This window comes from Equus quagga, chromosome 20 (genome assembly GCF_021613505.1).
Source record: "Equus quagga isolate Etosha38 chromosome 20, UCLA_HA_Equagga_1.0, whole genome shotgun sequence".
Taxonomy (NCBI): Eukaryota; Metazoa; Chordata; class Mammalia; order Perissodactyla; family Equidae; genus Equus; species Equus quagga.
In genome coordinates this window covers 33,348,432-33,369,707 of record NC_060286.1, presented here as the reverse complement: position 1 = coordinate 33,369,707, position 21,276 = coordinate 33,348,432, and the positions used below count along the sequence as shown (strand labels likewise).

Genomic DNA, 21,276 nt, shown 5'->3' with positions numbered 1-21,276 from the left:
CGTTGATTATGAATATTGTTTTCCTGCTCTTCATTTCATTGATTTCCACTCTTTATCTTATGCTTCAACCTGCTTTGGGTTTAATTTGCTCCTTTTTTTTCTAGTTTTTTCAGTTGAGAACCTTTAGATCAGGGGTGAGCAAACTACAGTTTGCAGGCCAAATCTGGCCTGTTGCCTATTTTTGTAAATAAAGTTTTATTGGAACACAGCCATGTTCACTTATTTATGTGTTTTCTGTTGCTGCTTTTGTACTCCTGTGGCAGAGCTGAAGTGTTGTGACAGAGACCATATGGCCCACAAAGCCCAAAATATTTACTATTTGCCACTGTATAAGGCCTTTACTCTCTTTCAACCCCTGCTTCAGATAATTGATTTGAGACTTTTCTTTATTCTAATATAAATATTTTACTGCCATATATTTCTCTCTAGTACTGCTTTATCTGCATCTTATAAATTTTGATATCTTGTGTTTTCACTTTCTTTCAATTCAAAATATTTTCTAATTCCCCAGGCCACTTCCTCTTTGACCTGTGGTTATTTAGAAGTGTGTTGTAAAGTGTCCAAATATTTTGGGTTTTTCCAGATATCTTTCTGTTATTGATTTTCCTAGATTAATTATATTATTTTCTGAGAATATATTTCATATGATAATTTCTTAAGATTTTTTTTATGGTTTATTTGGTGAATCTTCCATGTGCACTTGAAAAAAAATGCATTCTGCTATTCTTAGCTGGAGTGTTCTGTAAATATTGGTTAGGTCAGTTGGTTGATAGCATTGTTCAGCTTTTCTATATCCTTACTGATTTTGTCAATTATTTAGAGAGGAGTGTTGAAATATCCAACTGTAACTTTGGATTGGTTTATTTCTCTTTTTAGTTTTATCAGCTTTTGATCCATGTCTTGAAGCTCTTCTGTTAGGCATGTACACATTTAGGATTGCCATGTCTTTTTACTGAATTGATTCCTTTATCATATGTATTGCACCTCTTTACTCCTGATATTACCTTGCTCTAAAATCTCCTTTGTCAGATATTAATATAGCCACTACAGCTTTCTTTTGGTTAGTGTTTGCATAACTCTCTTTTTTCATCCTTTTACCTTTTTATTCCCTAAGACAACTTTTAGAACACATTAATCAGCAGAATGGAAGTACATAAATGAATTTTAAAATAAAAATCAGTAAGATCTAACACAAAAGTGCCTGTGCCTCACAATGGGAATATAGTCAGGTGGAGAAAGGCAGAAATCTCAATCAGAGGCTGGAGGAGGGACACATATGAGGCAGGAAGGACTCTGGGAATGAATTATCAAGACAGACTCAGCTGATGTCTTTAACTTCCAGATACCTGGGGCCCTAATCTGTGGTTTGGACAAGCATGGTGCTTGGTTACAAAGAGAAACAGTGGGTATCTGCTGTGTCTGGAATGGGGAAGAAGTTCAGAATCCCATGGAGATGTGGGCACTCAACTCTGTGATAATGAGGTGGAGGGTAAGAGGACACAAGAGCTGTAGGGCGGCTCTGTGCTCTTCTAGATCAGGCACCAGACACACTACAGCAAGTTATTTTGAAAAATTACTCAAGTTACTAATTTCATGGAAGGGCTGGAGTAGCCATAGGAAGAACTCCATGGAAAACCTCCAGCTGGTATAGAGAAAATAAACATTCAAGCGCTGAAATAACTATGGTGCTATTTTTCAGAGTGGGATACCATCCCTGTGGTCACTTATCTAATGAATAAGTCTTCTTTACCCAAAGTAACAAGGGTTTTAACGGCCAGATATCCCTCTTTTCTATAACTCTTCAGGTAGTTCTACTGTCGTTCTCACTGAGTTCTTGAATAGCATGTGAAACAGATGTGAAGGCACATAAACTACCTGAATGGCTTTGTCTGAAGTTTCAGCATCGAGCTCTTCACCTTCCATCTCTGGATCTACCAGCTAACACTGTTCACACAGCCTTTTGGCTGTTTCATATACATCTTTCACTACATTAGCCACATTATAGGTGGGATTAATACTTTCTATGTGTTTAGGATGAGCAGGATTAGTATAGACACCAAACAGAAGTGTGTGTTAGTTAATAAGCATGTGGAAAGAGATGCAGTTGGTATAAAACCAATTCAGAAAATATTGGATGTCACTGTTAATGAAAGGATCAAACCTTTAATTTTCCTTATAGTCAATCACTCCAGGTACCATTATAGGAACCACATTATTGTTTCTATTTCTGAATTTAATCAGGACTTGTAGAAAGTTATCCAAGACCTGTGGATCATCAGGGTTCTTATTTTCATATTTTGAAAGTGATGCATATACCAACTTAGAACCTGTCCCACTGAAGGCCAGTGAAGTTACCCATCAGAAGATTGACTTCTGTCATTGTGTTAGCCAGTTGTGCAGGAAGCTCCTTTTGTAGAAACATATATGATGTTTTCTCACACCATTATCTTTCCCAAAGTCCAGGAACTACTTGATAGAGAGCATTGACAGCAAGAAGCACAAATAGCTCTTAGGATCTACTTGGGTACAAGTGGCTTCAGCAGCCACCAGAAGAGCTATATTCTCCTTGGGGTGGTGCACAGATCCACCTAGAGGCTTGTGCAACTGAGCTGTTTGTATCAGGCATGTTCTTCATGAACGCACCCTGGTTTCAGCCTCAGCCTCATCCTTAGCCCATGAGTGCAACCACTGCAGCAAGTCCCAGGCTAAGTTCACCACCCATCCTTTTACTTTTAACTCATCTATGCTTTTATATTTAAAGTGGGTTTCTTAGAGTTAGCGTACAGCTCAGTCTCAATTTTCACATCTAATCTGGTAATCTGTCTTTTAATTGAATTTTTAGACCATTTACATTTAATGTAATTGTTGGTATGGTTGTATTGAAATCTACCATCAGATTGTTTTCTATTTGTTCCATCTCTTCTGTTTTACTTTTCTCTTCTTTTTACGTCTTCATTCATATTATTTTTTATGATTCCATTCTATCTCCACTGTTGGCTTATTATTTATGCTTTATAATTTTTTTAGAGTTGGCCTTAGGGTTTACACTATATGTTTTAATTAATCATGGTCTATTTTCAAATAATATTGTACCACTTCACATGAAGTGCCATGGTTTGCTTTTTACCAAGCCACAACAGCTCTCAAAGAAAAATTATGATCTAAAATATTATTATCTGAATTCACTGCTGTGGTAGTAAGATCACTTTGTAATTCTTTTTTCCTCACTTTATTATCAAAATTTTTGTAGGGAAAACAAACATATAAATGCAATGAAAATGATTTGGAAATGAAAGGTAATCATTGTTGGTAATGTTCATATAGCCTTACATTTCACCAACATGACACACAAAAAAATAATTGATCATTTGCCTTTTGTTTTCAAACAGATGTTGCAGCTGTAGAAGAATGGTTAGTAAGGATCACTTTACAACATGGATTAAATATTTATACTACTGAAGGAACTCTATTGGACAGTGTTCGAGGTAAATGCCAGCAGATAAAAGTAAAGTGGAATTTTTATTATTCTTTCAACAAAACTTGTAACCTTCTTATGCTAGACTCCATGCTAAATATTGGAGATACATAAATAAGAGATGATCATGACCCTTGAGGGGCTCACAATCTATTGAGACAAACAAAGAATTAAATATATAAGGGTAATTGTTAACAGAAGTCTGCAAAGAGGTTGATGTCAAGATGGCAACATAGGCAGAGTCTGAAATCACCTCCTCCCATGGACACAACAAATTTACAACTACTCTTGGGACAATTATCCCTGAGAGAGAACTGAAAAATGGATAAAAAGAACCCCCACAACAAGGGACAGTCCTGACTGAGGTGGAAGAGGCAGAAATTCCTTTCTGAAGAGAAAAAAAAAGCCACCTTTGCAAGCTGCAGTGTTTCATAGCTGGCTGGGAGCAACCCTAAGGTATACAGCCTTCCCTGGAGGAGTACGGAATCTGAGTGGGAGAGCATTACCACTATAAGCATCCTTTGGACTCAGCACAACTGAGACAACTGTCATAATATCTGTCTTTGCTGGATACTAACAACAATGGGGAATACCCATAGAAAAGCTATCAGACACAAGGGAACAATAGCTGGTTCATAAAGGGCCCACACATAAATTCACCTGTTTCAGAAAGCAACCTAAATCACCAGAAATAAAGGTACACAGTCCTTTGGTGGAAAGAGACTCACCTGATAGGCTCTGGGTGCATCTCAATGAGAGGCGAGACCTCTCCAGGGACTGAGACAATGGTGGCAGCCATTATTGTGACCTAGTACAGGTGTGCTGACACAGACACTGGATGACACAATTGGATTTCTTCCCCTGGCCTGTTAGCCCAGAGTTTGCCACACCCACTACAGCACTGATTTAATCCAGCTCAGCCAGGGTAGGCAGCCGGCCCTATGGACTGGCCCTTGGCAACTTGTGGGCCTACATAGGCTGGGTGCCTGAATCCTCTGCAGCTGGGTAAGTGAGTCCACCTCTGAGGGGCAAGGTGTGCACAAGGAGCAAGTGGAGTGCGTGGGGCATTGGTAGAGTGTGTGAGGCCTCTGCAGTGGAATGACTAGGTCCACTTTATGGGGTTAGGGCATGCGCATGGGGCATGACCGTGTTGAGGTGTCTGTGGCCCCATGGGCAATGGGACTTGTCAGCTGCTGAAGATTTGTGCTTCTCAAACAGCCATGTAGGAGATCGGCCCCACCTCCCAAACCCTGAAATAATTGGGTGCTTCTGTGCCTGGGGCCAGCCCCACTCAGCTTCAATCCTGAGAGAGCTGACAAGAGCCTTGCAGGCCAGAGATCTACAGTAATTGTAAGTCCCTGAGCCTAGGAACCAGCCATGCTGGGGGCCTACTCACTTAACAGAAAAACTGCAACAGGAATGTGCTATTAGACCTTGCAGCCAACTGTTCTGGGGCTCCCCACACCTGATAAAGTGACTGAAGAGTCCATAGCACCTACATGCATCACAATCAGATGGCCAAGGGGACAGCCTAGCCTCCCTGGGCACCTGCAGCAAGAGCAACCCTGCCACAACAGGACACATGTAGCCACAGAGGGGACACTCCTGGAACATTTGGAACTGGTGATGAGAGGGAAGCACACTGCTGGGCCTCATAGGGTATCTCTTACATAAGGCCACCTCTCCAAGATTAGGAGACATAGCTGACCTACCTAATACATAGAAATAAGCACAGAGAAAGATGCAAAATGAGGAGGCAAAGGAATACGTTCCAAGTAAGGGAATAGGACAAAACCCCAGAAAAAAGAACTAAATGAAACAGAAATAAATAATCTACCTGACAAACAGTTCAAGCAAACAGTCATAAGGATGCTCTGATCTTGGGAGAAGAATGGATGAACTCAGAACTTCAGTGAAGAATTGGAAAATATAAAAAAGAACCAATCAGAAATGAAGAATACAATACTGGAAATGAAAAATTCATTAGAGGGACTCAATAGCAGAGTAGATGATACAGAAGAACAGATCAGCAAGCTGGACAAAAGATTAGAGGAAATCACCTAATCTGAATAGATAAAAGAAAAAAGAATTAAAAAGAATGAGAACAGTCTGAGAGACCTCTGGGACAACATCAAGCACACTAACATTCATATTATAGGTGTTCCAGAAGGAGAAGAGAGAGACAAAGGGGCAGAGAATCTTTATGAAGAAATAATAGCTGAAAACTTTCCTAACCTAAGGAAGGAAACAGACATCCAGGTACAGGAAGCGCAGAGAGCACCAAACAAGATAAACCCAAAGAGGTCCACACCAAAACACATTTTAATTTGAATGTCAATAATTAAAGATAAAGAGAGAATCCTAAAAGATGCAAGAGAAAGGCAACAAGGTTAGGGTTAGGGTTACCCTACACACAAAGGAAACATCATAAGTTTATGAGCTGGCTTCTCAGCATGAACCTTACAGGCTGGAAGGGAGAGGCACAGTATATTTAAAGTGATGAAAGGAAAAAACCTACAGCCAACAATACTCTACCTGGCAAGGTTGTCATTCAGAATGGAAGGAGAGATAAAGAGTTTCCCAGACAAGCAAAAATTAAAGGCATTTATCACCAAGAAATCAGTTCTACAAGAAATGCTAAAGGGATTTGTTTAAGTGGGAAAGAGAAGACCACGAATAGGAATATGAAAATTATCCAAAAAAACCCACCAGGCAATAAAATCACTGAAAGAGGCATAAATATGGTAAAGGTAGCAGATCAATCACCTATGAAGATTCTAGGAAGGTCAAAAGACAAAAGAACTTAAAGTGCTTATTTCCATGATAAGAGGGTAACAGATACACACACAAAAAGTGGTTAGATATGATATCAAAAACGTAAAATGTGGGAGGAGGGGAGTAAAAGAGTAGAGCTTTTAGAAAGAGGTCAAACTAATGAGACCATCAACTTAATATAGATTTCTATATATGTAGGTTATTATATATGAGCCTCATAATAATCACAAACCAGAAACCTATAATAAATATGCAAAAAATTAAGAGAAAGGAACTCAAACATAATACTAAAGAAAGCCATCAAACCACAAAGGAAGAGAGCAAGAGAAGAAGAAAGAAACAGAGGAGAACTACTAAAACACCCAGAAAAAAGGTAACAAATGGCGATAAGTGCATACTTATCAATAGCTACTTTAAATGTCAGTGGACTGAATGCTCCAATCAAAAGGCATAGGGTGGCTGATTGGATAAAAAAAAAAAAGGCCCATATACATGCTGCATACAGGAGAAACAATTCAGACCTAAAGACACAAAGTGAAAGTGAAGGGATGGAAAAGATACTCCGTACAAATGGAAATGAAAATAAATCTGAGGTAGCAATACTTATATATGACAAGATAGACTTTAAAACAAAAACTGTAACAAGAAACAAAGAAAGGCACTACATAACGATAAAGGGAACAATCCAACAAGAGGATATAAGACTTGTAAATATCTATGCACCCGACATAGGAGCACCTGAATATGTAGAGCAATTATTTACAGACATAAAAGTAGAAATATACAGTAACACAACAATAGTAGGGGACTTTCACACTTGACTTGCACCAATGGATAGATCATCCAAACAGAAGATCAATAAGGAAACATTGGCCTTAAATGACACAATAGACAAGATGGACTTACTAGGTATATACAGAACATTCCATCCAAAAACCACAGAATACACACTCTTTTTAAATGCACATGGAACATTTTCCAGGATTGATCACATATTAGGCCACAAAACAGGTCTCAATAAATTTAAGAAGACTGAAATAATTCCAAATGTGTTTTCTGACCACAAAGGTATCAAACTAGAAATCAACTACAGGAGGAAAATCAGAAAAGCCACAAATATGTGCAGATTAAACAAAATGCTGCTGAACAATGATTGGGTCAATGAAGAAAGCAAAAGAGAAACAAAAAAAAATACCTGGAGACAAATGAAAATGTGACATGCCAAAATCAATGGGATACAGCAAAAGTGGTTCCAAGAGGGAAGTTTATAACAATACAGGCCTACCTCAACAAACAAGAAAAATCTCAAATAAATAATCTAACAGTGCACCTAAAGGAAGTAGAAAAAGAAGAACAAATGAAGCCCAGAATCAGCAGAAGGAAGGAAATAATAAAAATCAGAACACAAATAAATGTAATGGAGACTAAAAAAAAATAGAAAAAATCAACAAAATGAATAGCTGTTTCTTTGAAAAGATAAACAAAATTGACAACCCTTTAGCTAGACTCACCAAGAAAAAAAGAGGGAAGGCTCGAATAAATAAAATCAGAAATGAAAGAGGAGAAATTACAATGGACACCTCAGAAATACAAAAAATTAGAAGAGAATACTACAAAAAGCTATGTGCCAACAAACTGGATAATCTAGAAGAAATGGATAAATTCTTAGAATCATACAACCTTCCAAAACTGGAACAAGAAGAAGTAGAGAATTTGAATAGACCAATCACCAGTAAGGAGATCGAAGCAGCAATCAAAAACCCCCACAAAAATAAAAGTCAAAGACCAGACGACTTCCCTGGTGAATTCTACCAAACATTTAAAGAAGTCTTAATACCTATCATTCTCAAACTGTTCCAAAAATTAAAGAGGAGAGGAAGCTTCCTAACTCATTCTATGAAGCCAACATTATCCTGATACTAAAACCAGACAAGGACAACAACAACAAAATAACATTACAGGCCAATATCACTGATAAACATCGATGCAAAAATCCTCAACAAAATACTAGCAAATCGAATACAACAATACGTTAAAAAGAGCATACACCATGATAGAGTGGGATTTATTGCAGGGACGCAGGGATGGTTCAACATCTTCAAATCAATCAACATGATACACCGCATTAACAAAATGACGAATAAAAATCACATAATCATCTCAATAGATGCAGAGAAAGCATTTGACAAGATATGGCATCCAATTATGATTAAAAAAAAAATAAAGTACCTCAACATAATAAAGGCCATATATGACAAACCCACAGCAAATATCATTCTCAATGGAGAAAAACTGAAAGCTATCCCTCCAAGAACAGGAACCAGACAAGGATGCCCACTTTCACCACTCTTATTCAACATAGTATTGGAAGTCTTAGCCAGAGCAATCAGGCAAGAAAAAGAAATAAAAGGGATCCAAATTGGAAAGGAAGAAGTGAAACTGTCACTATTTGCAGATGACATGATTTTATACATTAAGAACCCTAAAGAATCCACCAAAAAACTTTCAGAAATAATGAGTATGGTAAAGTTGCAGGATACAAAATCAACATCCAAAAATCAGTTGTGTTTCTATACACTTACAATCAATTAGCAGAAAGCTAAATTAAGAACAATCCTGTTTATAATTGAAACAAAAAGAATAAAATACCTAAGAATAGACTTAACCAAAGAGGTGAAAGATCTGTACACTGAAAACTATAAAACATTGTTGAAAGAAATTGGAGAAGACACACAGAAGTGGAAAGATATCCCATGCTCTTGGATCAGAAGAATTAACACAGTTAAAATGTCCATACTTCCTAAATCAATCTACAGATTCAATGCAATCCCTATCAAAATTCCAACAACATTCTTCACAGAAATAGAACAAAGAATCCTAAAATGCACGTGAAACAAGAAAAGACCCAGAATAGCCACAGGAATCCTGAGAAAAAAAGAACAAAGCTGAAGGTACCACACAGATCAATGGAACAGAATTGAGAGCCCAGAAATAAACCCATACATCTACGAACAGCTAATTTTCGTCAAGGGAGCCAAGAGCACACAATAGAGAAAGGAAGTTCTCTTCAATAAATGGTATTGGGAAAACTGGACAGCCACACGCAAAAGAATGAAAGTAGACCATTATCTTACACCAAACAGAAAAATTAACTCCAAATGGATCAAAGACTTGAATGTAAGACCTGAAACTGTGAAGCTTCTAAAAGAAAACATAAGCAGTACACTCTTCGACATCGGTACCATGTCTGACAGGGCAAGGGAAACAATAGAAAAATTAAACAAATGGGACTACATCAAACTAGAAAGCTTGTGCACAGCAAGAAAACCATGAACAAAACAAAAAGACAACCCAACAGTTGGAAGAAGATATTTGCAAACCATATATCTGATAAGAGGTTAGTACCCAAAATACATAAAGAACTCATACATCTCAACAACAACAAAAATAAAAACCCAGTTGAAAAATGGGCAAAAGATGTGAACAGACATTTCTCCAAAGAAGATACGATATACAGATGGCCAACAGGCACATGAAAAGATGTTCAGCATCATTAGCTATCAGGGAAATGAAAATCAAAACTACAATGAGATATCACCTTACTCCCATCAGAATGGCTATAATTACCAAGTCAGGAAACAACAATTATTGGGGAGGATGTGGAGAGAAGGGAACTCTCATACACTGCTGGTGGGAATGCAAATATGGAGAGTCCTCAAAAAATTAAGAATAGAACTACCATACGATCCAGCTGGTCCACTGCTGGGTATTTATGCAAAGAACATGAAAACACAAATATGTAAAGATATGTGCACTCCTGTGTTCATCGCAACATTATTCACAATAGCCAAGACTTGCAAGCAACCTACCTTCCCATCAAGGGACGAATAGATAAAGAAGATGTGATATGTACGCAGAATGGAATACTGCTCAGCCATAAGAAATGATGAAATCCAGCCATTTGGGACAACATGGATGGAACTTGAGGGTATTATGCCGAGTGAAATCAGTCAGAGGGAGAAAGTCAAATACCATATGATCTCACTCATAAGTAGAAGATAAAAATGACGACAAACAATCACATAGAAACAGAGATTGGGTTGGTGGTTACCAGATGGGACGGGGGAGGGGGGAAGGGCAAAAGGGGTGATTAGGCACATGTGTGTGGTGATGGATTGTAATTAGTCTTTGTGTGGGGAACATGATGTTCCTACACAGGAATCGAAATATAATGATGTACACATGAAATTTATATAATGTTAGAAACCAATGTTACCACAATAAAAAAAACAGTCTGCAAAGAGGGCTATAGAAATATGGAAATATATCTTGTTCTATAACCATTTGGGGTCATAATAAACAATGGTTTTATAAAGTTATTTTTATAAAAATGTTATAGAAGATACTGTTCATTGCATCACGGTCTTCTTTATGAGGACCATCAGCAAAAATTCTTGCTCCGTCTTAGTAAGAACATTTGTATTTTTTCCTGAAAAACTGGTCGTTTTAAGGTTATGAACACTGAGTGATATAACTGGCTAGGCTTCTCTTTTCCAGTTGTCTGATTCATAGCCCAATTTTTGGATCGCCTCTAGCACTATAATATAAAATTTTTAAAAATATCCTCAGTCCTGGATCTTGTATTTATCCTCACTTTTCTCACTTTCCCTTTTACTTTTCTTCTTTTATTCCCACTTTAATGTGGTGCTATGCAGAATGCAGAGTAAAATAAATTCATATTACATTTTATGGAAAGAATCATCTGGGTAGCTTTAAGAAAAGTCCTCATGTCTTGACCCCACTATACACCAGTTAAAATCACTTCATCTACAAGTAGGGCCAGGCATCTGTGGTTAAAATCTTCCAGGTGATTCTGATGTGCAGACAACTGAGAACTGCTCTAGAGAAAAGACTTCATATGTGCCCAGAGACACATACCAACCTATTTAATGTAACATTATTTGAAATAAGGAAAAATGGAAAACAACATAAATGTCCATCAGGAGGAAAAAAAATACATGTGCTGTGAAATGAAAGAAATAGACCCACATATGCCATCAAGAGCAGATTTCAAAAGTGAGTGAAAACTCAGATTTCAGAAGAGCAGGAGAGCATCTGTCTAAAGTCCAGAAAACACAGAAAGCAATGCTATATGCTGTTCATGGGTACATATATATTATGATAAAAATATTAAAATGTACTAGAAATATACACAGCAATTATCTAATAGTGGCTGGATTTGGGGAGAATTGGAGAATGGGACTATGGAAGAGAGCAGAGATATCTTCAATTGTATTGGTTTTGTTTTATTTCTTTAACCAAAATTAAAATAGCTGAAAAAGTGACAAAATGTTGTGCTTTCCTATATTTTCATAGTGTCCAAAAATTTTAAAAATAGTTATTCAATAGTAATTGTAATACTGGCTCTTGAGACTCTGATATTTTGATGTCCTGTGCTACTTTTAAGTACAAAAATACCAATACAATTATTTAAATTTTAAAAAAAAATCTGAAATCTAGGGGCCGGCCCCATAGCCTAGTGCTTAAGATTGACACACCCAGCTTCAGCGGCGTGGGTTAGGCTCCCAGGCATAGACATATGCTACTCATTGGTGGCCATGTTGTGGTGGCGACCCACATACAAAATAGAGGAATACTGGCACAGATCTTAGCTCAGGGTGAATCTTCCTCAAGCAAAATGAGGAAGATTGGTAATAGATATTAGCTCAGGACGAATCTTCCTCAACAACAACAACAAAAAAAATTGAAATCTGAATTATTTACATATTGAGATGTACCTAGAATATTATATACTGCATTAAAATTTTTATTTACTAATGTTTTCTCTCTTTTTTAATTGAGGTAATGTTGGTTTATAACATTACATGAATTTTTCAAGTGTATATCAATATATTTCAATTTCTGTGTAGCCTACATCGTGTTCACCACCAATAGTCTAGTTGCCATCTGTCACTGTTGAAGTGTGCCCCTTTGCCCCTTTTGCCTCCTTCCCTTCTGGCAACCACCAATCTCTTCTCTGTACCTGTGTGTTTGTTTGTTGTTGTTGTTGTTTATCTTCCACATTTATTTAGAATAACAGAGGTATTGTGGCAGCCAAGAGCTTACAAATTGGCAGTTCTTAAAGGTTCCAGATGCAGGACTGAGACATCTGTTTGAGGAACTGAAAGGAGATCAATGTTGCGGAAGCATAATAAATGACAGAGTGGAGTAGAATGAGTTTGGAGAGACCGGGATCATGGTAAAAAGTGTGGGTTTTATTCTAATTATAATGAAAAGTCATTGGAGTGTCTTAAGCAGGAGAGTGATACATTCTGATTCATGCTTTATAAGAAGATCACTTTGGTTGCTATGGAGAGCATCGACTCTTGGGGAGGGATGGCAAGAATGGAGTAACTTTGTTGGCAGCTGTTGCCATCATCCGCTCAGGAGATGATCTGGAGTACCTGGGCTGTTGGGTTAGCAGTAGAGGTGGTGGGAAGTAGGAGTCTTCAGAATACATTTGGAAGTGGAGCTGATGTGACTTCCTAGTGGACTGGGGATGAGGGAAACAGAGGTATCAAGGATGAATCCTGGATTTCTTACTTGAGTGGTCAAGTGGATGATGGCGTCGTTTACTGAAATGCCGAAGACACGGAGAGAAAACATTGGGAAGTGACAGTCAAGGGTTAATGCTAGAGTTGCAGTTGGAAATTTTCATTCACTACTAAACTCAAGAGATGTTTAAAAATATTGTCCCTACTTTCTTATCGCTGATCCATACCCCAGACTTCTCCAGTCTGTTTTCTGTCTCTTCTACTCCACTAAAATTGCTCTAATCACAATCATCAGTCACCTTCATATTGGTCACTTTTCAGCTTCTCAGTAGCAGTCAAGACTTTTAATCCCTCCCTCATTCTTAAAGTGTTTAAAACCCAGTATCTGACTTTAAGGAAAGAGGCGTTTTCCTTCAATGAAATCATGTCCCAGATGCAAACTCCAATCCCCCTGTCCTCTAAGATCTGGTTATTAATTGCCTGCACACACATGCCACACCCTGGAAAGTCAGCTGCCTTGTTCCAAATTTCTTTGAATTTCAGAGTGGATTAGTTTGGTTATAAATTGTGTTTCTTTTCCTCCTTGGCCGTCCCTGTGCTTCGCTGTGTCAACGCAGATGGAAACTTAGCTCTTATTCTTGCTTTGCACACGGTGAAAAATACATCCCATAAAGTCTTTGGTTTTGTAGTAGATTTTATTGAAAGTCTGGAGAGATGGAGGAGAGTAGAAATGTAAATAGCTAAAGAATCGATTATAAGATATCTCTGTTCTTTAACTATTTTTGAAATTCAAGCAGAGTATTCTGTCAAATTGCCCCGGCTTACTTTTTGTACTCTTTCCTCATTTTTTCAGAAGAAAATGAATCCTCCTATTTTCTTGTGCATTAAAATTTGACTTCATCCAGCTCCAACCCTTTGCATATCCAAGAATAGACTGCTGGTTGAAGGGCTGAAGATGTCTCCCCTCTCATTAGTTCTTCCCGTTAGTCCCACCCCAGCTTCTTTGTCTTCCAGAAATCCCTCTAAGTGCCTTGGCCACTAATAATTTTCCCTGTTCACCACTGCTATCCTGGTTTTATTCTCGCTTTATGTATCTACTGCTGTTTTGACAGGATTAAAGGAAGAGAACAAAGAGTAAATGTGTAGGCTCTCAAGGCAGAAGTCGTTCTCTAAATTAAAAATGTGCACATCCTGTGATCCAGCAATTCCATTTTCTAGGGACAGATCCTGTAGCCAATTGTATTTTCCAAAGATGGCAGAGCAGTACCTCACATCCCACATGCTCTCCTGCAGCGGGGCCTTGCCAGGCCCCCATCAAGAGCAATTCGACTTCATTCCTTCCAGCCTGGAAAATAAGAATTGACCTATTTCTAACTGATGAAGGATGAGATAATGCACCCTTTTTTTTTTTTTTTTTTTTTTTGATCTATGGAGAAGTTCCTTTACAAAGTTTCTTTAAAACCTTTAAAGGAAAGCAGTGATGTTTCATTTTCAAGAGCGCTGCCACAATGTAAACACCTCAACTTGATTCCCACAGAACCTATTCTACAGTGGCATCTTGGGAGTGTAATGACCAAGAACCATGTCAGGAAATTGTATCCACATGTGGTAGATCTCACAGTGACAAAGTGCCCCTGCGCCAATGATGTAGCGTTACTTGGCTTCATTTTGAATGCAACACTTGACGGTGAGTTCACGGCTTTATGGAATGTTGGAAGAGGCGTTTTGTATTTTCTAACAGCGATGTTTAACTGGCAGTGCACGTTAAATGCATAGACGTCATGGAGTAAAAATGTTTCCTAAAAGCACTTAAGAACTGACTCTTTGTCACTTCACCTTGTCTACTTGCAAGTGTGATATTTTATTTTTTTCTCCGAGACTTTCTGCCACGTATTAACATGGTGACTTTAGTATCTTTCATAATTCCCTTTATCCGCTGTCCTCTGTTAATATATTATTTCCTCTCGGAGATTATTCACTGTATTTCTAGTCCATCTGCTATTCTTGCCATGTGTAAATAGGTATTGTTGTTTTAAGATATCAGATTATTTTATTTATTGTGTATGTGTTTTTCCATTACTATAATACTTAATAGGATCTTTACACATTTAAGGATTGTTCTAGTTGTTTTTCTCAGGTAACTGATAACCTCCTAGTCCCCAAATTCAATGAATATAAAGGCAAAAAAAAAAGAAATAAAAGAATTTAAAAATAAGAAACAAAATTTTCTTACTCATAGATAATTTATGTATCTATATAAAAATCCAAAAGAATCAACAGAAAAACTATCAGGACAAATATAGGAATGCCACAAAATCACAAAATTGAGGGGTATAATAACAATATATAAAAACCACCCCACCGAAGACTAATTAAAGATTATAATTTTTAAAATCCTATTCAGAAAGTAACAAACCTTCAAGAGGAACTTAGGAATCAACCAAAAAAAAGAGAGAATTGTAAGGTCTATTGTATAGAAATTATAAAACTTTAATGAAGGCCGTAAAGAAGACTAAAACAAATAAGATATTTTATGTTCATGAACAAGAACTCCTAGTATTATAAATATGTTAATTCTATCCAAATTTGTCAATCAGTTCAAAACAATTCCAAGAAAAACTATACCAGTATTTTTGTGTGTATGGAAGGTAACAGGCCAATCCCAAAATTCATATGGGAGGCTGAAGTAACATGTGTAACGTAATTTTAAATAGAATATAAAGAACAAAAACTTGCCCTACTTGCCTGACTTGTTATAAAGTCATAGATCAAAACAGCATGCACTGGTATAGGGCTGGACAAATAGCCCTGGCCCCGGTTTTTTGAATTCCTAATGGCTTCCAGTCTTTGAGCTCTCTCTAGTTAGAGCGCCTGCTTCTGCTGAGTTAGCTGAGTTAGAAATTGTGTCTCTTTCCCCTCTACCTCAACCAGGTAGAAACTCAGCTCCTTTTCCAGCTTTGTTCTGTGGATGCGAGGCTGGGGCTCCTCCTCCTTCTCTTTATCCAAACGCTAGTACCTGGAGCCACAGGGGAGGAGCCATTCTCATCTGCATGTGCTCCCTCCTGCCACACCACTGACAGTCACAGGAAAGAAAGGGCAGTCTCTACTCCTGGGATCTCACTCACCAGACCGCCTCAACCTCCCAAGGAAAGAAACAGCTTCAGCAACCTGTTCTTTAGATGAGCTGGCTTTTCCTACGCTGGCCACCACTGTACCTAAGCCAAAAGGTTCCCACAGTATCAAGCTGCCTCTGGCTAAACTAGCAGTTCCTTTGCAAGGCCCTTTTTGTCCCCTTCTGGCCTCCATTCCACGTGGAGTTGACGGTGGGAACAGGTATCCAGGAGCCCCATGTGTTCCCGTGTGGACTTATTACCCACCTTCCTTCTCTGTAACACTCCTAACACATCCATCACGCCTTTCATCCAAGTTTTATCAATCGCCCCCAGAAATCTAAGCTTCCCAGGTCACTTGTGGCCACCCTAGCCCACACTTCCTTTAGTTTCTCCCAAACTTCTGTCCCTCTCCATCCACCCAAATCCTTTCATTGGAATCTGTGGTCTGTCTTCAGGAAACTCCCGCATACTACTAATCTTTTCTCTGAGTGGCCTGTTAACCTTCTTGCCGTAAAGAGTGACCTGGCCATTCCCAGTTAGCATTCTCTCCCCTGCAGCCTTCTCACATGTCACATGTCTCAGAGCCCAAGGGCAAGGTTATCCTCCTTGCTCCTTAGGGCTGCCTCTTAATAGTTACTCTCCTCTTCTTCAAAATGCCCAGTTCCTCTGAACTCAGACTTTACCTCCCTCTGAACTCAGACTTTACCTCCCTCTGACTCTTCTTGGGTGCCAGCCCGTGGCACTCACTCACTCATTGATGAGTTTAGCCTCTGGACCCCTGCCTTCCTCTCCACCTTATTTTTGTCACTATTTTCAGTGACTTCACCATCCATATGGATGACCATGCAATATGCAGTTTCAAGGCCTCCTCACCTCTAATGATCTTTCCTCCATCTTGCTTCTGTGGTCATATTCCTTGCATTGTCGGCTCTAACGATGTTACTATCTCTAAAATTTCCACGACAAGCATCTCATGCTCTGTCCACTACCTCCTGTTCTTTCAGTCTACTCTAGTACTCAACGTTCCAATATTTCTTTGGGTTCATTGAGACTTCACTATGTTGTCCCTACCACTTTTTTCACTACCCAACATCCATATTTTCCTCTTTTCTCGCCATAATTCGCATAGTCCATCCTTACAAATACCTCTGTAACTTTCTCGCTCTTCTCTTCTTCCATACCAGTACAACCCCAACTCTAGCAAACCACTTCTACTCCGGCACTGAAATAGCAGAATGTTTCTAGGAAAAAATTGCACACCAGTCTCACTTTAAAATTCCATCGACTGGTCTTGCTGTAAATTCACGATCATAAACTCAAGTGGGTACTCAGCACTGCCCAGAAGTCCTATCTTTCTTCCCTGGTATGTTTATTTTCCCACTCTGCAAAATGACCTTATGGCACCTCTTCCCACTCCTCAAAACCTCTATATCACTTCCTTTCCCTTTTCACTCTCAGCTATGCCTTTATCTAATACTTCGTTCACGCTGGAGATCAAGATTGATCACAAGGAACTCCTTCATCATTACACCTGCAAACATTCCATCCAACTTTCATTTTTACTTGCATTTGCCTTTTTGCCTGTTGCATGGTGAGAAGTGTCTCTGCTGCTATCAAAGGGCACCTGTCACCCCTTGCATTCCGCCAGCCGTCTGAAGAGCCTTGCTCCTGCATCTTTCCTGCAAACTTCAACTTTCTCTCATGCATCATCACGTTCTCCCTCCTTATTGTATCAGATCCATTGACACACAAGCACAGCTTAACATCCCCCATCTTAAGCAAAATCTTCATTTATCTCACTTTACTCCCATCCCTCATTTCTCTCATCTCCTTCAAAGCAAAATTTATGGAAAGAATTTATTGTAGACGGTACTACATTTTCCACCTCCCATTTTTATCTTCATTCCACTACAAATCCGTCTTTTGTTCCCACCACACTACTGAAACGGTTCTTCCCAAGATCACCCATGATCTCCAGATTGCCAATTCCAACAGTCAGTTCTTTATCCTTTTTCTACTTTCCCTCCCAGCATTTGACACAGTTGACCACTATCCTCAAAACACTTTATTCTCCTAGCTTTCTTGACACCACCTTCAATTACTTGTATCTTACCTCATTGGTCACTCCTTAGTTTTCTAGGCCAGCTCCTTTTTGGTGTGACCCCTAAAATGTTGATGAACCCAGGGCTTTGTCCTCATCTCTCTTTCTTTATGTAACCACGTTCTTTCTCTGGGAAACTTAATGCGGTCTCATAATAATAATGCCGTCTTCAGGCTGATAATTCCCAAATCTATATTTCTCATGCTGACTGCTCCTTTGAGACCAGACTCCTATATTCAATCGTCTATTTTGCGTTTCCTCTTGATGTCTAATGAGCGTCTCAAATATGAAAAGTCTAATCCAGAACTGTTGATGCTTCATTCCCTAAAATCTGTTCCTTTCCAGTATTCCTCAATCCATTTCACATCCAGTTATTCAAAACTAAAATCCAGGGCACGTTCTTGACTACTTCTATTCTCATGACATTCCAGAATGGTGCTATACCTTGTGTCTATCCCCAACACGACCACTTCTGTCCTCTGCTAAAATCTTATGTCAAGTCAACACTGTTTTTCCATGAGACTAACTCACAGCCTCTTAAGTGGTCTCCCTGTTTGTATTCTTGCCCCAGGACAACCCACCCTCCATACAGCCACCAGAGTGATCTCAAGTGTCAACCAAGCCACATCACTTTCCTGCTTCAAACATCCCAGTGGCTTCCCTTTGCCCATTAGAATAAAATCCAGACTCTTCCCAATGGTCCACATCAGCTTCGGTAACCCTGGGATACAGTTGTGGTCAGTTTGTCATAGAGAGCGGCCTGTAACTTAATTTCATTCCATCTTCTTAACCAGAATAAAGCATTTATTTTGCTGCTTCCTTCTCCATTGAATGTTTTTAAACTTCCCATGAGTCTGACCATGTGATATCGTGCTGGACACCCATCATCATCCTCACTTAGAATGCAGTAGAGCTAGCCTGTTACCTGCAGAACTGGGCTTAATGCTTAGAAAGGCAAAGCTTGTCTTTAGCTTTCCTCTTCCCGGAAAAAGTAGACAATAATAATACTTCCTTCCTCATCTCTTCCTATGCGGAAAAGAGCTGGGAGTTAAAAGAAACACTTCACAGCGTGAGTGGTCCTACATTTATCTTTTGGAAACAGAGTATATACATTAGCGTATCAACTGTCTTCAGGCCCCCCCTGTCCCCCACCGTCCACAGTAGTTATGCCTGTTGACCAGACTTCAGAGTGACATTCTACATTTAAAACACAAAAGACTCTTAATCTTCCCAACCATGGCCAAGGAAAGGTGGGACCAGGAACAAAGCGCTTTCAGTATTTGCAATATGTTCATTCTTCTTCTTTTAATAGGTTCTCATGAAGCATTAGCAAATATATTTCTTATTTTTTAAATCACTGATATTAAAGTAAATCAAACATAGTTTCTTGCCTCTTGGAGGTTACATTTTAATTTTCTTCTTTGGAGGTTTTTTTTTTTTTTATTGTTGACTACGATTACATTCCTGAAATAGGAACATATTTATGTTTAGAAGAAAATTGTCAAGGAGGAAAAACTCTTCCTCTATCCTCTTATGTTCAACAAATGGGGGCCTGCAAATTAAACTAAAAAAGACAGATCAGCAAGAGAAAAGGCATGCAATTTTTATTAATATTTACATTCATGGGAGTTTTCAGAAAAGAAGTGATACTCAAAGAACTGGTTAAACTTGGGGGGATATATACATTATAACAAAGGAAGAGGGTCTGGGCCTCAAGGGGTGGTAAATTATGGGGAGTGACCAGGAAGTATGTGATGGGACCAACGGGAGATAAGAGTTATTTTAGTAAAGTCTGTTTATGCAAACTTGTCTCAGTGTTGACTCCTCATCTCTGGCGATAAGAATGCTCTTCTCTTCCTGGTGGTGGGAGGGGAAGGGTACCTTTCTCAAGGGGAAATTTATGCCCTGCTTTTAGGCAAATAAGAGGAGAGCAGAGGACTCTGCCTGCTTCTGTTGATTCTCAATTGCCTCCGGTTCAAAATAATCCTCATGCCGAAGTGGCGTATTTTGATCCCCTTGAATTTAAAACAAAATCTATAATAATTAAATCAGATAGTTGGCTAAAATCCCGTGGTATAAGCTGAAGTTACTTCATCTTTCCAGTTCGGGGAAGCAAGATTCAGACTGTGGGGAGGTGTGTTGAGGCAGGGCTGTAGAAAGGGTTGGAAGGCGGAGCGGACTGGCCCCTAAAGACTCAGCACCGTGGGAGTGAGTGACTCACTCTGCAGAGTCATTCAGGCTTAATGCTTCTTTCCTTTCACGGTAGGTGTTTACATAGGCCTCAGCTTTTCGGGATTTTGGAATTATGACGATACCACGTGGTATAACCTGACGGATATGATCTATTCCCAAGTCGGAGAAGGTAATGCCTCTAACAATGCCTTCGTCTTCAGCATTTTGTTTCTGTCACCACTTGATCAATATTTATGAAATGTCTTTCTTTGCCGAGGAGGTTTTTAACCCGTGGTGTGATTTCTTCCTTTAGAACACACAGAGCTTTCAGTGGTGGACATGGTTTTAACAAATCATTTTTTAGTTATCCTTACCTCTTTGGGTCTTTTTATAAGTGGAGATCTTCGTTATCCATCATCCTCTGTCTTAACGGTACGTGAATTGCTTTCTAACTAAGAGTTAACCTTCAATATCTTCTGTGACATAAAGTAAAAATATTGGACACTTGAGTTATATGTGGTATAGCTCAGAATTGAAATGCTTCTTCCTTTTGAAAAATGCAAAAGCATCACATGGCAACTTTCTCCTTTGCCTTATAGTGTGTGGAATATGTGATTTGAAAATGGTGCTAGTTTTACTGCTATACAGGTTTATAGTAAGTTTAAATACTGCAAATAGAAAACACTTTGTCTATCTAACTACCTGTCTATCTATCTATAGTTACATATGATCCCAAAATGCTTGAGGGTGATTTACAAAGAGAAATATAGTATTACAAAGTAACGTAAGTTAAAAGTAAGTTTTGGGACTGAGAGAAGGGGAATGCAGGTTTTGGTGAGGATACGCAGTCTGCATACCGTGACATTCTTAAACATGTTAATAAACACCTCTCAAAGAATGACCACCCAGAAAAAAGAGCGGTAGGAAAGCCTTAGGAACAGTAGAAGAAAAGATAAAGGGGAACATAGAAGGGGCAATTGTATTGGCTGAGAACCAGGTATTTCATATGCATGGTAACTGTCCTCTTTCTTCAGGGGTACGAATATTCACAGCCTCCTGTCCTTCCTCAAAGTCTCTGAGAAAGTA

General features: G+C 38.8%; 1 protein-coding gene across 1 annotated transcript in view; it reads left to right on the top strand.

The window, feature by feature from the left end:
- The window catches only part of CATSPERB (cation channel sperm associated auxiliary subunit beta), a 132,647-nt gene that overhangs the window by 43,097 nt on the left and 68,274 nt on the right, over positions 1 to 21,276 (top strand). The window contains exons 6-9 of the mRNA XM_046647891.1: positions 3,390 to 3,485; positions 14,342 to 14,491; positions 20,285 to 20,380; positions 20,504 to 20,622. Of these exons, the coding sequence (XP_046503847.1) occupies positions 3,390 to 3,485; positions 14,342 to 14,491; positions 20,285 to 20,380; positions 20,504 to 20,622 (461 nt within the window). The remainder of the gene's footprint in view (positions 1 to 3,389; positions 3,486 to 14,341; positions 14,492 to 20,284; positions 20,381 to 20,503; positions 20,623 to 21,276) is intronic.